Source organism: Podarcis liolepis (genome assembly GCF_965112155.1).
Source record: "Podarcis liolepis genome assembly, chromosome: 10".
In the NCBI taxonomy this organism is placed as follows: Eukaryota; Metazoa; Chordata; class Lepidosauria; order Squamata; family Lacertidae; genus Podarcis; species Podarcis liolepis.
This window is the reverse complement of record NC_139562.1, coordinates 34,708,224-34,724,882: the sequence shown is the minus strand read 5'-3', so window position 1 is coordinate 34,724,882 and position 16,659 is coordinate 34,708,224. Positions and strand designations below refer to the sequence as shown.

At 40.4% G+C, this 16,659-nt stretch overlaps 1 protein-coding gene across 12 annotated transcripts in view; it reads right to left on the bottom strand.

The window, feature by feature from the left end:
- ANKS1B (ankyrin repeat and sterile alpha motif domain containing 1B) overlaps nt 1-16,659 on the bottom strand; it is a 324,701-nt gene that overhangs the window by 122,737 nt on the left and 185,305 nt on the right. For all 12 annotated transcript variants that reach the window (XM_083462878.1, XM_083462889.1, XM_083462890.1 and 9 more), the window contains one exon: nt 10,742-10,894. In XM_083462878.1, coding sequence (XP_083319004.1) covers nt 10,742-10,894 — 153 coding nt within the window. The remainder of the gene's footprint in view (nt 1-10,741; nt 10,895-16,659) is intronic.

Sequence of the window (16,659 nt, the reverse complement as noted above, 5' to 3'; positions counted from 1 at the left end):
GCCGACGCGTCAGTACTCTGCCTTCTTCAAGGACTGGGAAGAAGTAAAGAAAAATAGAATAGGGAACTAAAAAGAGGATGGTTTTTGTGCATTACACTTTCTCTCCCAAAGTTAAAGAGTTCTGCCAATCTAAGAATTTGTGTTGAAGTGGAACCCCTCCTTTCCAGGTTTTGACCTAAAAGACAGCCAACATGTAGCTATTTATAATAAAAAATATGAATTTCCTGATAGACAGGCTGTATGTAAGGTGGGGAGGCTTCCTGGATTGTCAACGGAGCAGAGTGTAATAGTTTCGCTGTGTTTGCACCATGAGATAGGGGACTGCAAGAGAAAAGAAGTATCTTTCAAATATCTGAAAGACCGCCTTCTTCACTGCTGACCATGAGGTGTTAGGATTGGCAGAGAAGAATCTTTTGGTAGTTCCACCACCCTCAGCAATGTGGCGAATGGCAGCCCAGGACAGGGTTTTTTCTGAGGCTTCTCCTGAATTGTGCCACTCCCTCCCTACAGACGAGCATCTAGAAGCTTTGTTGTACAGTTTGGGGAGGATGCTGAAGAAGCACCTCTTTACCAAGGCCCTTGACTGTATTTTGTTTTGTGGGATCCATCTCTTTTGCTGAAATTATACTGCTCTGTTGGGGCTGGAACAGTTTTATTTCTTTTAATCCTTGTAACTTTTCCATCCATTTGTATAATTCTGTATCATATTGCTGTGACCCTGGGACCTTATGGTGAATGGTGGGCATGAAATCTTATAAATAAAGCAATAAACAGAGAAGCAGGCTCTGATAGTATGGGGGTCAAGGAGAATGACATAATAGGTCAGTGAGTTATTGATGGCATGTCCACTGAGGGATTGTTCAGAAATTATTGGATACCTTTTATGTTTTATTCAACTCAGCCCTAATAGTACCGCTTCCTATATCAGTGTAATAAAAAGGGGTGAGTCTACCTTCCCTTTCCTTCACTCCGCGCTGCCAACAGAAGGAAGTGGCCGTAGGGCAGGGTGACAAGAAGAACCTCTTCATCCTGCTTTCCTCCAGCAATGGCAGCAGGATCTTGAGACTGGGGTGAATTGGGGGGGGGGGTTTGAAGATGGGGAAATTTGGGGGAATGTGTGGGTGGCAGCAGCAAAGGGAAGCACGTGAAGGCTTGCCGGCCGGCCTGGATCATTCACCTGACTTTCTGCCCACGCATCTGGGCCACCCACTCATTCAGACCCCAGCTTTCCCTTGGCCTGTTGTGTGTGTGTGCAATCAGGCAGGCAGGCAGGTAGGTGGCAGTGGCAACATGAAGAGCATAGGAAAGCCTGCCTGGGCTGGCTGCTTTCCCACCTGTGCCACCGCCTGCCTGCTTTCATTGTTCAAGTAATAAAAAGAAATTGTTATTTAGGGGAATTGAATTTAATTCTAAATTATATTCTGGAAACGTGGGAGATTTCAAGGGGTCAAAAAATAATAATGGATGTACCGTGCTAGATTAGAAGCAACAAAACTTGTTTTGATGAATTGGAAGAGCCGCAAAAAGATTCCATTGAGCACATGGATTGATAATATGCACAGATTAGCTACATATGAACGAATTGCATGTTGACGCAAAATAAGAATGGATAAATATGAAGAAATCTGGAATGAATATTTAAGTGATAAGGCAGATAGTGGTGGGAAGTAGGGGGAGGAGAGAGGGGTGGGAAAATATTGTTAAAAAGGTGTAGTTATAGGTATATCAGTGTATTCAAATCTGAATTGTCAGATTGTGTTATTTGCAGTATAGGGCTGGGCTGCAACATTGCAACTGCAGGCTTTTAGTGTCTGCCAATTTATTTGTTTTTTTCTTAACTAAACACTCTGACCCTGCTTATTCTGCTTGACTTCCTTGCTAGCCCCCTGTCTCTTTTGCCAGTTCTCTACCTCACCCACCTACTGTGGCTTTTTCCACCCCCTTACTATCTCCCCACAGTTCCTTCCACCTTCATGCTACTGTGCACCTCCCCACATCCTTTAAGCAGCTTGCTTGGGCTGGGCTGGCAATCCTCACACTGCAATTGGCAAGGCCACCTATTGGTGGTCATGCAAACTTAGAGCATTGTGACATTTTGCATTCTTATGTATATAGGAAGAAAGTCAGAGTCTAAATGTATGAAATATATCTCATTTCAGGTTATGTCAATCAACAAGAACATGAAAGGTGAACTAAAATTATGCGAAAATGTTTGTTATTTAGGTCTGGAAGAAAATCTTCACATTATATCCCCCCATTGTTCTTTAACGGTAAAGGGTTAAAAAGATAAAGCGCAGATACTTTATTCAGAGCTGCTCAAATATACTGTAGGCAGTGGTTGCCTAGGGCAACAAACCATTTAGAGACTATTTATTTTATCAGTTTATTGTATGATGGATTGTAGGCTGTAAAGGGAGGCTTTTTTTTAGCTTATGTAGAGGCAGTAGAAACTCTACATTCGCCCTGAGTCTGATTCTGTATTTCCCCCATAGGAACACCCCATGCTGAACCCTTGAAGGGAGCTTGCTCTCTAAATAGCAAGATTTATGATAATGCATTAGGCAGTATGTCAGGTCAATTTGTTGTCGAACAATGGAACATTCCATCAGGACATTTCCAGGAAAGTATTATCTGTTTGGGATAATTGGGACAGTTTGTGTAACAAGATACATACCTCACTTAATAGGTGCATAATTTCTATTGCCATAGCCACAGCATGATAGAATAAGGGCAGCATTCTTCAAGTGGAACACAATAGGCACCCAAAATACTCAACTTTGATTGTCACAGCTTACAATTGCTGCCAATCAGCAGGTTCAGCAACCAAGTGCAATTTTTCAGAATGTAATGGTGTTCAGGAAGGAGAGGGGGAAATTACTTGCTTAAAAAAACAGAGGGGGTGGAATATCCACATGAAAGTAGGTTGCACAGTTATAAAAAAAATACCTGCATCTTCTTCAAGAAAAAAGAATAGGAAGATTTAGCACACACACTTAAAGCAGAAAAAGGAGCCATGCCAAATGTTTGCATGGTCCATCTGTTCAAGTAGTCAGATGCTTCAGAGGAAGTGTGAGACCAAAGGGCAATTTATGGATAAAGAGATTAATAGAGATTCATTTCCTCTGGTACAAGAGCTTTAGATACATTGAGGACGGCTTGCATCCCCTGACCATGGCTACGAGTTTATGCTGGATTTTCATGACTTTAACTCTTCATCTTAAACCACTCCTTGCTTTTTAACATCATCCCATGGTAATGTATTTCACCGGTAGTACAGAACTGCAAATTACAATTTGCCTGGTTACATGGGTCCCTATGATCCATTGTCTCCTGTTTTGAGCTTGAATTTTTTTTAAAGGTGCATTCAGCACTGAGTAAACCTAAAAGATCCATGCTTGAATGACTGAGCCAGTTCTTTCAGTTGCTTGAAGGATCCTGCTTTACAAATCACTGATTATATATTGTTTTTACACCTGATACCTCATAATTGTCTGAGTCACTGCAATTATCTGTGCTAATTTAGTTCTGTATAATTTCATTCTCTTCCATTTGCCTTCTTTTCCATGCCCTGAGACTGGGTCACTTGAAATACGCACATTTCACTGTTGAATATTTCCTTATACAGGGCAAGTCTTTTAAAAGAGGCCCCGTGGAAGATGTGTACTCTGTATCCATGGGGCCTCTTTTAAAAGACTCAGGCTGTATTTGCAGCTTAGGAGGAACCAGCTAAGGGCCAGGGGTGCCAACCTGAATGAAATATTGTGGGGGCCCAGGTAAACCCCTCCCTGCATAATTGATCACAGGACATGGTGCATGCACACTATTTGAATGGTAATGCCCATCAACTTTGCAGGCGCCTGGCCCATCAAATATTTGATTGTGATGCCAAAGCCCGCACGGCCCCTAGGAGTTGGCTCCTATGCTAAGGGCTCACCCACACTTGTATTTGGTCTATGACTTCTAGGCACGGGTCCGAGAGGTTTTCCTCTTCTCCTGCTGCTTTCCCTGGGAAAACCTGCTGTTTAGTGCTGAATTGGAACAAATGTCAACTGGGCTTTCTGCAAATTGACGTTTGTTTTCATTCAGTGGTAAACGAATAAAATAGAAACCAAAAAAGTCATGGAACAAATGGAACAAAATTATGCGACAAAGCAAAGTGTGGATGAGCTCCCACTGATGCAGTTTGTCCCAAAGTTCCTTGTTCTTATGAAGGTTAACTTGGAAGTAAGCCTCCAGACAAGCTTATTTCCAAATCAGGGTGCACAAGATTGCAGCTTGGCAGAAATATTGGCATCCATCAGAATCTTTCACAGATCATCATGTCTCAGCAGCTTAGCTGCTGAAGCAAGGCTCAAAAAATAAATGACTGATTTTTATTTTTGAGAGTGCACCAGCAAAGCTTTTCTGCAAGGTACATGCTTTGCTTCCCTTCAACTTTTCTCTAGCCTTAAGATATAGTGAACAGCATTCATTTTTTACTGAAGAAACTTTCCCCACCCACTTTCCTTTGACTCTGAGTCCTGCTGAAACCTAAGATGAAGTGGGAGGAAATGACAGTGCAGAAGATTTGGAAAAACTACCACATCTTACACTGAACTCCCGCCTTCAGTTAGAAACAGTGCAGTCTGTTTTAGAAAGAACTAGGAATAAAGGAAAATGTAACAAATGGACAATCACAAACCACAAGATAATAATGTCTATTGAAAGCTCAAGAGTTAAGCATGGTCGAAGATGCCAGTCCAAAAATGTACTAAATTTCCACATTTCATTGATTTGACACATTCTTGCAACAGCAAACATGATTAGTTTTACACAATACATCTGGGAGACAACAGCAATAATAACCCAAAATAATACCTACTCAATACACATCAACTAATAATATGCAAGGATTGATGAATGGAAAGTTCCATGCTGCAAATGTGGGCAGGAAACAATAGCAGAAGAAACAAATGGTAACTGCAAAAAATATAAAAAATATTGCAGTGTGGAGCTGCTCCTGTTCACTGTTCCAGTTAAGTCAGCCGTGTCCTCCTCCACAACACACCATTCAATACCCCCTGCCCACCCGATTTCCCATTTCCCAAAATGGCTAGTCCAGATCCCATGGCTACAGAGCATGCTCAGTCCTCATTGGGCTGTTTAGGGTTGTTGTGGATGTTTTTGTCAATTTCAGGTTTTCCTAAGTCTGCTGGTGCCTATCTCTTGAATGTCTATGGTGCCATTTAGGATAAAAAAATACAAGTGAGACACTAAAAAAAAGGAAAACTAGGGTACTGGTGGAATGGAATGTAGTGTCTGGAATCCTGAAAAGAAGAATTCTACACTGCAACATTTAAGGATTTCAGACTCTCCATTCCATTCTACTACCTCCATTTTCCTTTTTTAACCTCCAATTGTCAGTATGCTGTGTCCACATGGGGATATGTTAAATTAGCTTGTCATTGTTTGAATTACCTATTCAGTCAATGATATTGTTCATTCTACCCTTTTTATAGGGTTTCTTCTCTCGGCAGTGGCCTTTGAAAATATGCCTCACTCCATATACAGAATGGCACACACTAAAGCATGTTATACTCATGGTATACTCACTGCAGATGGGGTTCATCAACCTGGGAAGGTAGCCTATCTAGAAGGAAAACTCTGATCCTAAACCTTTATGCTTTTTCACCCAGTATAAAAAGACACAGAACGTGGACAAATGCGATCTTTGTGAAATCAGTGATCAATTCTTTAGATTACTGCAGATTAATACGAACACACAGGCACTGACAAAGCATTATGGAGATGAGGGGAAAGATAGGGGAAATTACTATATGTCATTCAGTTTGTATCAGCTGGTGAGGGAAAGCAAAACTAGACATTTAGGATTTGTCTTTTCAAATATGTCTATAACAGCTTTATCAAAATGAATTTCATATAATGCACCATTTATCTAATCTAGAAACTATAAAGAAAATCCATATAATTGAAGCTCAGCTTCTTCAAGAAAATGGAGATAGCACACTTAGTTCCTTAGCAACATAATGAAATGTAATTTCAAGCGCTCTGCATATGTGTTTGAACAATCAACTTGCCCTCTATCATCCGCAACAGTCAGTTGCATTGTAGCATTTTGATTCTGCTTATTATATGCATGATAATGGAAATAATATAATTAAAGCTCTAAAGTCCATTATAGAATGTTGCAAATGATCCCCATATAAGTGTATGTGCCCACACCCACATGGTTGAATACTCTCTACTACAACCAAGGACTCTCTACTACAACCAAGGTGGTGCTCACTTCTCCAGCAACTACCAATATCAAATTTTCTCGCAAATAAATACAGTTGAAGGGGACAGCAGAAGGGAGATTAACTGAGAATGAAAGGGAAGAAAAAAGAAGGTCTATAAATCCGTGGGTGGCAGACAGATAGAAAATATCACCCTCCTGCTGACAAGTGTTCATCACTCCCTGGCTGCAATTTAAGCGATTCAGTGGTTCTTCCTTTAAGTTATGATTCTGTTGTTTCAAAAGGCTCTAAAGCACCAAAATAGAATAGCTGAATGAAACAAATTAAACTTTTAAATAAAAAGAGCAACGAAAGTTCAGGGCTTGGAAAAGTCTTTAGTGTTTTTAAAAGGGATTAATGGGCAAGGGGGAAGAAAATATATAGTATGTTTGACACCATGCTGCTGTGACTTTGGCTTAATTATTACTTTGGTGTATGAAGGAATAGCTGTTGAAAGTTTTTAACAAATTTCACATGGTGAAAGCAAAAGTCTGTTCCTACCCTAAGCATAGCTTCCGTTGTGCTCCAAAATCTAAGTCAAGGATCCAGTGCACAAGCATAATTCCTCTAGGTACGAACAGGTAACACGCCCCTTCTCCTTTGTCTGTTTTGAAGCATTGGAGGGCTGATATGTATTTAGCTTCGTTTGGCACTTGAGCCACAGAAAGCATCCATTTCTCATCCAGCCATCTAGTAATTTCCTTTCCCCTCTCCTCTGCTCTAGCACTCTTTCCCCTCTTCTGCTCTAGGCAAAAATGGAGAAGGAAACTTGCTCTACTCCAGCTGCCAGTCAAGTTGCTCATGGGGACTGAAAGCAGGGTAATGGACAGAGCAAATGGGTCCCCAAAATCGCTTTTGCTTGCTCACTGGCTGATACTGAAGGGGGGGAGTAATAATCAGTATTGCTGTTATTGATCAACAGAAAAACGGAGAGTTCAGGCCTCTCCCTATCCTCATTTCTCAAATGGATGAGCAAGGAAAAAGTATACCTTCTGTGGAGGTATAAACATTTCCTTCAAATGCAGAATGGGTATTATGTGACACCTGTAACACTGCTGCTTCCAAAGATCAAAGTGGTTGAGTGGACATATATGGGGGAAGGTGATCTCACAGGTAACTCGTCCCAAGTTGTGAAGAGCTTTGTATACTAATATTGATACCCTGAACGTAGCCCAGTAGCAATCAGCAACTAAGTGCATTTGTTATATGTTGGCAGGGCCTCACTCCTGTCAGTAATTATGCTGTAGCATTCTGCACTAACTGTAGCCTTTGAATGAAGGGCAAGGGAAGCCCCACATAGAATACACTGCAGTAATCTAGACTTGAAGTAAATAAAATATACTGTACAGTATGATGCTGACTGGCATATATGATAAGCCAAGTGATATCAAGAAGGTGCTTCTTTGCACAGAACATATGCCAGTGATGACCACCAAACTGGATGGCTTAAAAAGAGGATTAGACAAATTCATGGAGGACAAGGCTATCAATGGCTAGTAGCCCCAATGACTATGTTCCACCTCCACTGCCATAGGTATTATGCCTCTGATAACCATTTGCTGGGAATCACAGGTGGGCAGAGTACTGCTGTGCTCATGTCCTGCATGTGGGTTTCCCACAGGTATCTGGTTGGCCACTGTGAGAACAGGATGCTGGACTAAATGCAGCTGGTCTAATGCAGCCAGCCCTTTTCATGTTCTGAATATCAGATGATTAAACATACAAGATTCAAAGGCCTAAAATAATTAGAGGAAGAGGAAGTGGTGAAAAAGTACACAGGGATAGTTCTAGATTGTAACATAATACTGAAATATGTAATTAAAAAAGAAGAAGAAAAAGAAATATGTAATATTAGGGGAAAACTAAATTTTCAAATAAAGGGGGGAAAACCTTATATTGCTCACCCACTTACACCAGCTAGTCCCACTGTTTTCCATTCTATTTATTAAATTTCCCATGGCATTCATTCTTCATTTCCCACCCTTCACCCTAAGGTCCCAGGGTGGGTTACAAGATTAAAAACAATTAAAAACAACTTACAACCATAAAAATATATCCACCCCAGAGCTTAGACGCTGGGAGTATTCTGAACTGACTGGCAACCGCAGGCCAAACTTCCACAGATACATGTTTTGATAAAATATAACAAAGGTCAGAAAGCAATGGTTTCAAAAATGCAAGGGTGCTACAGCATGATAAAAGCACCCTACAATGCACACAAGCATGGCCTTTGCTAATCAGTGCCTTAAAGCACTTAGCATGATTCTCACACAACTCTCTTGAAGAATATCCCATGAATTGGATCAACCCCAGCTTCTTGCACAAATAATTATATGGACAGCTACATTGGATTAAATGTGAATGGCTGATTTTGAATCAATGTTTTAGATGTATTAATCTAAAAATAACTCTCAATGCTACCCTGCATAAATTTACACAGGAAGCAATTGAAAAGGGACTGCTAAACAATACATTAATGTAGATTTGAACAATAGCAGCTGAAGCTTTTGTTTTTCTCTCAGGCTTCTTTCTTTTACTCATAGTGTTGGAGAAACCATGTTGTTAGGAGCAGTTTGGGGGGTGGGATAACAAAAACAGATCTGTGACAGCTTTTTCCTAGTCCTCTGATTTGAAAAGGTGTCATCTCTCTCAGGACCTTGTGACACAAAATGCAACAGTCAGCACTTCAGTAAAGGGAGAGGAATCAAGTGAACATAAACTTAGCAGACGGAAGCTGCACGCCGGCTCCCTCAGCCAATAAAACAAAATGAGCGCCGCAACCCCAGAGTCGTCCACGACTGGATCTAACAGTTAGGGGTCCCTTTACCTTACCACTAACAAGACAAAATGCATGTTAGCCTGTGAAGATGTTCAAATAAACATTTTCTCATTATGAAATTTTTCTGCTGGCATTGAGGGAAGGCATTTGTTATGATAGCACATTTCTGCTTCAGTCTCACTGATATTACTTTCCAAACTCCCTTTCAAACCCCAGGCTGACATTTGACCCTACAGTTACCGACCAACAGAAAAGGAAAAGTGTTGGATACAGAAATGAATGTTATAGACAAAATATTTTCACAAACAAAACTTTGTACAGATTTTATATGAACCACAAAGCAAAGTATGACCTTTATTAAAGAACCCAGAGAGTAGGAACAGTTATTTTTACACAAGATGAATACTGAGATTTGTGAACTTAAATGGTGTCTGTGTGGTTGTGAAATTAGTGATTTTATAATTTTAAAAAACTATAAAGGGAAAGATAGGATCACATGTTAAGAACAATACTTTATGAACATTCTGAAATTTATGAGGGGGGAAAGGGGGGGGGAAATAAGTCGACACACTGTTCAAGACAGCACAGTCAACTATTCAGACCAGTGGAAGATCTGGTTTATGATTAAGATTATGCAATAACTTTGCCCCTGAAGGACCAGGTGCACAGCCTGTGAGTCATTTTGGACTCAAAACTGTCCATGGAATCACAGGTTAATTCTGTGTCCAGAGTGGCTATCTACCAGCTCCATCTGGCATGACAGCTGAGACCCTACCTGCCTGCGCACTGTTTTACCAGAGTGGTACATGTGCTGGTTATCTCCCACTTGGACTACTGCAATGCGCTCTATGTGGGGCTACCTTTGAAGGTGACCTGGAAAATACAACTAATCCAGTCTGCGGCAGCTGGACTGGTGACTGGGAGCAGCTGCCGAGACCATATAACACTGGTCCTGAAAGACCTACATTGGCTCCCAGTAAGTTTCCAAGCACAATTCAAAGTGTTGGTGCTGACTTTTAAAGCTCTAAACAGTCTCGGCCCAGTATCCCTTTAGAAGTGTCTCCACCCCCATTGTTCAGCCTGGACCCTGAGATCCAGCACTGAGGGCCTTCTGGCGGTTCCTACACTGCGAGAAGCGAAGCTACAGGGAAGCAGGCAGAGGGCCTTCTCGGTAGTGGTGCTCACTCTATGGAATGCCCTCCTATCAGATGTTAAGGAGATGAGTAATTATATAACATTTGGGAAACATCTGAAGGCAGCCCTGTATAGGGAAGCTTTTTAAGGTTTAATGTTTTACTATGTTTTTATATATGCTGAAAGCTGCTCAGAGAGGCTGGGGCAACCCAGTCAGATGGGCCGGGAACAAATAAAAAAATATTATTATAGTTTTCTTTTTCTTTTTTAAATTGGCAGGAAGGAACTCTTAGATAAATAGGCTCCAAAATTTCTCTACAGTAATGTGCTTGCCGGAGGCCAACAATATGCTGCATACAAGAACTACACCACAGAAGAATCTTGAGCATATCAGAAGAAGCAGGTCTAAACATCAGATATCAATACTGATCACACCAAACAAACAAGTTAGTAGGTGCTTTACGCTTTTTTTAACAACAATTTATTTTCATTTGACCATTTTTAAAGGATTAAAACTGGTGGTTTTTTTAAAGGTAAAAATATATTGACTTACATTAATTAATTCAATATCCCAGATTTTTTTCACAAGGTCCATCGACGTATAGCCATTTATCAGAAAGGGTTTGATGTAATCACCCAGTTCGAGGGAATCTAGCCACTCTGCTACAGAGGTGGGGCTGTAGCCATCGTTGCCTATTTGTTTCATCTGAAACATAAAAACGCCCCACAAAAAAGTTCAGTTTTTGTTATTATGTATGGATGTGTGTGAGTAGGAGAAGAAATAAGGGATACCAAAGGACCTTTCCACAGACTAATTTCTGCGTAATGAAAACACTATAGTTCTCTGGATTAAATTCTTAGGTCAGACCATTTGAGCTTTTAAACTTCTTTATTGACATCTGGCAGTGCAGAGTGTAGATTCACAGTACTGTACTTTTATGAATGGTTTCTTGTTTTAACGATTTCCACAGTGTTGGAGAACGTCTGTGGTAAAACAGTGCAATAAAAAAATGGATGACCAATGTAGCCTTGAGCTGTCTGCCAATTTCTCTCACACATACAACCAAAGGGGATAGCCTAGAACAGGATATCCCCCCTTTCGTGAGTTCTGTGAGAAGAAATGACATATTCTCAGAGTCAAGAGGACTTAAACTGCCAGTTTTCGTCTCCAGGGCCCTTATTTATAAAAAGAAACACATGCAGAAAACCATAAAGACAGGGATTCTGGCCATTCAGATTAATCTTAATCATCTTTAAGAAAAGCAATTAATTGAGGAAAACTTATTTTAAGTTGGAAATAAATTTTTAAAAGAAAAATTATCTTATGGCTTCCATAAACTATTCTCCTGGGTTGTTGGTATAAATCAACTGGTTGAGAAAACGGGTATTTTCTAGAAACTCACTGAAATTGCCCTGTTGATAAGCTTCAGACTGTTGGAAAATATGCTTCTCACAGTTTGAACTGTGTTTTTTAAATAATAATAATAATAATAATAATAATAATAATAATAATAATAATAATTTATTTATACCCCGCCCATCTGGCTGGGTTTCCCCAGCCACTCTGGGCGGCTTCCAACTGAATATTAAAAACAGTACAGCATGTTGATATGATAAGAGAGCCTGTTGAGGCCCTCCCCACAGCTGTTATCTGCATCACTTCAAATACATGTAGTTGGATCACCTGAACGAAGATCTCTATAGACATCCCTATGTTAAATAGGTAGAAAGGGCACACAGTGAAATGGATGGAAACAGGGAAACAACTTTTTTTTTCAGTGTCGGGACTCAGAAATTTTCTGAAGTAAGTATCAGGAATAGAGGGGCTGGGGAAGTGGAATACACAAAAAGATTAGGATCAGGAACAGTATTTAAACCGGCATAATTCAATGATTTTCAATGATGTAACTGGGAGAAAAGCGAAAAGTGTAATATAGAAAAGAAGAAATGTGTGATGTTATTTTTTGAAGATGAAGATTAAGAGAACTACAAAAGTTACACGTTGATGCATGCTATGAATAAATATTTTGCAGAGATATATTTTTGCAGAAGGAATCAATACTGCTTTTAAAAGAAGGTGCTTTCTTCCTTCCTCTTTGAAAATGGTTTTAATAATTTCCTTAGCTTAGTCAGTCATAATGTTACAGGAAAAAGGTAAAACTGTAACTTGTATGAAAATGGTATAAACAAATGAGTACATGTGGATGGAACACGAGAAGATAGATATATACATTATTTTTTAAAAGAACAAGACAAATAACTGAGTTAATTTATTTCATTCCAAAAATGAACATATAATGTCCCGTCAAATACACTTATTAATGTTCTTAGCTCGTATACAGGATAACAGTAATCAATTCCATATCACATATTTTGGCTTTCCTTTTCAGATCACAGAAAAGAATTTTTAAATGTCTAAGGGTAAATGAAAATCCATAATGTCTGTAATGAGGTGAATTATGGTTTCAAATATATATAAGCATATTGTTGTGTGGGTGGGGGAGGGCATAACTCAGTAGCAGCTCATGTGCTTCACATGTGTACAGTCAGCTTCAATCCCTTGCATCTCCAGATAGGCTTACCTCTCCTTTGAGATAAAGCAGCTTCCAATTATGATGTTGTCACCAAACAGGGACAAAATAAGCTGTCTAGTGTTGGACTCCCTCCCTGCTTGGACTGACGTTTTCTCCCCAGCTACCCACCCACTAAAAAGGAAGAACTCGGATAATTTCAGAGTTAATTAAATGCAGCTATGGAAAGCTCACCTATATAACAAGAACATATTAGAAGCTCTTTATTAAACTCTGTTTCAATATTATATATATAGCAGCTGCTGTTTTTTATGTATCAAAAACCTGTCAGTGTATATAAAAACAGAACTCTTGTTTCTTGAAAAGGATGCAGAAGCTATTAGATGGGAAAGGTTTTTTTATTTCCATCACAGCATTTTCACTGCTTTTGGATGTTACAGAAAAAAGTGCTGAAAGGAAAGCATTCTGAGACATTTTCTCAGTGTCTAAAAACTGTATAAAAGGTTTGCCAATTTCTCTCAACGGTAGTCTTTAAAACCCTAACAGATGACAGTGATACTTTTGAGAGTGGACACTAGGGCTAACCCAAGATTCCACAATTTTGTGCTCCAATTCACAGCTGCAAAGTTGAATGGATGTCTGGGAGGTTTGGGGGAATGGAGTCAGTGGGGTGAAACTCACGACTGCTGCTCCTGACAGTCATCACATTATTCTCCCAAAAATCCCAGAATAACTCCACATGACACAGGGTCACTCAGATGAGAGCTTCCGAGGAAAATAAAATGATAGCTGCCATTCATGGCTAACACCCCTCTAGAAGTCCTGTAAGAGCAAGGTCATTATGTGACCTTTTCCTGGCAGCTTTGTGGGTGGGGGAAAAGGCAATGGTGGTTGCCAGTTGTTGGCCAAAATTCTGGCAGTGGTGGTACATTCCCACCCCCCTCTCTATGCCCACAAAACTGATGGAAGTAGGTGACCTTTTCATTCCCTATGTCCTCCAAATTTGAGCTGAAAGTCCTCTTTTGAGGATTTCCTCTTATGAAAGTTTTCTTATGAAGTTTATTCTTAGTCAAAGAATGAGCTTCTTTGAATCAATCTTTACAATGTTTAACAACATTTCAGTAACACTTATTAACCAAAAAGGAATGCCTAAACCAGAGGCGCCAGCTTTTAAAGGTGATTGGGGAGGACAATGTTGCGCACATGACATCCCAACGTCCCAACGCCATGCGTGTGACATCAGGAGGACCATGGGAGGAGCAAATGTGGTGGCCACACAGCTCAATGACTGGCAGCTCATACTCCGTCTCCTCTTGGCAGCGCCACTCGCAGGAGGCTGCTTTGACCCTCCTTCCCTTCCATGGCAGGAGGAGCAAGAGGAGCAGCTGGTCACTGGGGGCACGGCACACTCAGTTCTGCTCTTCTGTTCTGTGGTTTTGAGGCATAGGGGGCCCCCAGTCCATACCACAAAAATATAGAGGGGGGCCAAAAGGGTTCAGCCCCTAGGAGCTGGCACCCATGGCCTAAACCCAACCAAACATTTTTTAAAATGTACAAAGAAAGCCATATTTTTAAAGACAAATTGAACAAACCTTTTTTTGGGGGGGGGACCTGTAGTAATTAATGTCAAATACACTAAAATATAGGCATAACATCACTTTTACATACATACATTTATTTCTCATTATAGTATGATTAATAAATAATTCAAAAATAGTTGTTGTGTGCCTTTGTGCCTTTGTAATCTCCATGACAGTGAGCAACAGATGCAGTTTTCCCCATTTCCAGCTGCATACAACTGCATCTGTTAAACTGCAGTCTGTCATGTACTCTTGTAACCTCTCCAGACACAAGAGAAAACAAAGGAGGAAGGCAACCCCACAGAGGCACAATTGGCTTCCCATATTCTACTGCTGTAGGCCTTGCTTGAGGTCTGCATGGCACTGGAGATGCATTCTGAATGGTTGCCTGGTTGCCTGTGGAGACACAAGAGAAACATGGGGATGGTAGTGAAGAATGAGTAACACAGCGTACTCAACAGAGTAGGTGCTCATTAGATTATCTTTAGCTTTATTTCTGTACTACGGACACATAAAGTAGCTGGACTTTAAAAGTTCAATAAATTAATATAAACAATCTGAAGTGCATGAAATAAACTTTAAAGTTCCCCAACCCAAAAGCAGATCTATAAAAGCATAGGAGGTAAGTCTGGACAATTTGGGACCAAGTTATTGGAAGTAATGCCTACACCAATATGAACCTGTCTAGGCCCTAAGTCTAGGACTAGATCCACACTAAGACCTACAGGGATCATGGACAGGGCATTTTCAATGGTAGCCCCACACTTGTGGACTTCCTCTTCCAACAGCTTTTCTTGCCCCTCCTCCTTGTAGCTTTAATGCAGACCTTAAATACATTTTTAAAAAAACTCCTCATCTACGCCTTTGATATTACTGGCTCCTTAAATATAATTTTATATGATGCTGGTTTTGTTACAATTTTTCTTTTCCATGCTATACTGCTTGAGACTTTTAAAAATGTAAGTCTCCTTGTGAGGGCTTGCCCTAAAAGAAAAGAATTGAAAACAAAGCAACTGGAAACATCAGCAGAGAAAACCAAATCCAAAACAACATAATAAAAGCCAAGCACAGCATGATAACAGAAACTGACAAACCAAAAGCATGAGGAGTTGAGTTTGTTTTGTTTTTTGAATGAGGGGAGAGATCTTCAAAATGTTTCTGAATGCTAAAGGAGAAAAGTACCAATGGGACTTCACAATGATGGCATTCCACAATTTTGGTGCCACCACAAAAAGGCTCTGCCCATCTGATCTCATATAAGGGTGGGATCATGAACAGAACTCAGATGCCAATCTGATCTAGTTTATGGGAGAAGATAGGCACTGAGGTGGCTTGGCCACAAACCATTTAGGGCTTTAAAGGCTGAAATCAACAATATAAACTGAGCCTGGAAACAATCCCTGTTATGAAAGACCAGAGAAATATGTTCAGATGTTTGAGTAATTGGCTGGCCACTGCATCTTGAACCAGCTGAAATTTACACATTATCTTTAAGAGGCAGACTCACAGAGAGCATTGATGTAGTCCATTCTGACAGCAACTCAGCATTTGTCTGCCTTGGGAGACACTGGAGGAGTGTGCCTGGGGGGGGGGAGTCAAACTGTTGGAAGGGTAACTAAACCTTGGAAAACAGGTCACACAAGGAAAAATGGGCATTTGCCAGTAGTTGCAATTAAGGTACTGGGGTACCTAAAGTTCACCCCCGTAGGTATCTCTGCTCTTTATTGTGTTCATCAGTCTGTCTGTGGTAGATATTTGCCTGCATTTGGGGGTTTATAGCCATCAAAGCTCTCCTTTTCGTACAGAGCATCTGTACTCTGTGTTCCATGGTTAGGGAAAGAAAAACTTGTAGACCCTGCTAAGTAGGGGAGAATTGTTAAGCAGTGTCCACATATTACAGTGGAGGAATGGGAAACATTCTGTGGCCATTGACATTTCTTGGGTAGCTTAGAAGTGAAGGATAGAGTAATTTCAGATGCCATACTGGAAAGTATGGCTCCCTGGTGACTTTGCTTACCTAGGTGGGGTATCTTGTCCTTCGAGCAGTGGGACTGAGGTTCATGGTGGCTGTTTGTGGCTGGAATCTGAGGCAGGGTACCTGTAAGGTTTCTGAGAAGACAAGTGTTAGGCATCTGCCCTTTATTTCTTTTTGGTTTACTCAGCTTTTAAGTTATTTGGCAAAGTGCTTTCGGATGGTGCCCAAAAGCCAGAAACAAAACAAATCAAAACAAAATAAAACTGCAGAATGGCTAAAGATTCCAACATTAGTTGGAAAAATATTCTGGTAATTCAGAACCTGAAAAACCAAGGAGAAATTCAGCAGGCAATGATTTCAGAAGCATCCTACATACAGTACATAC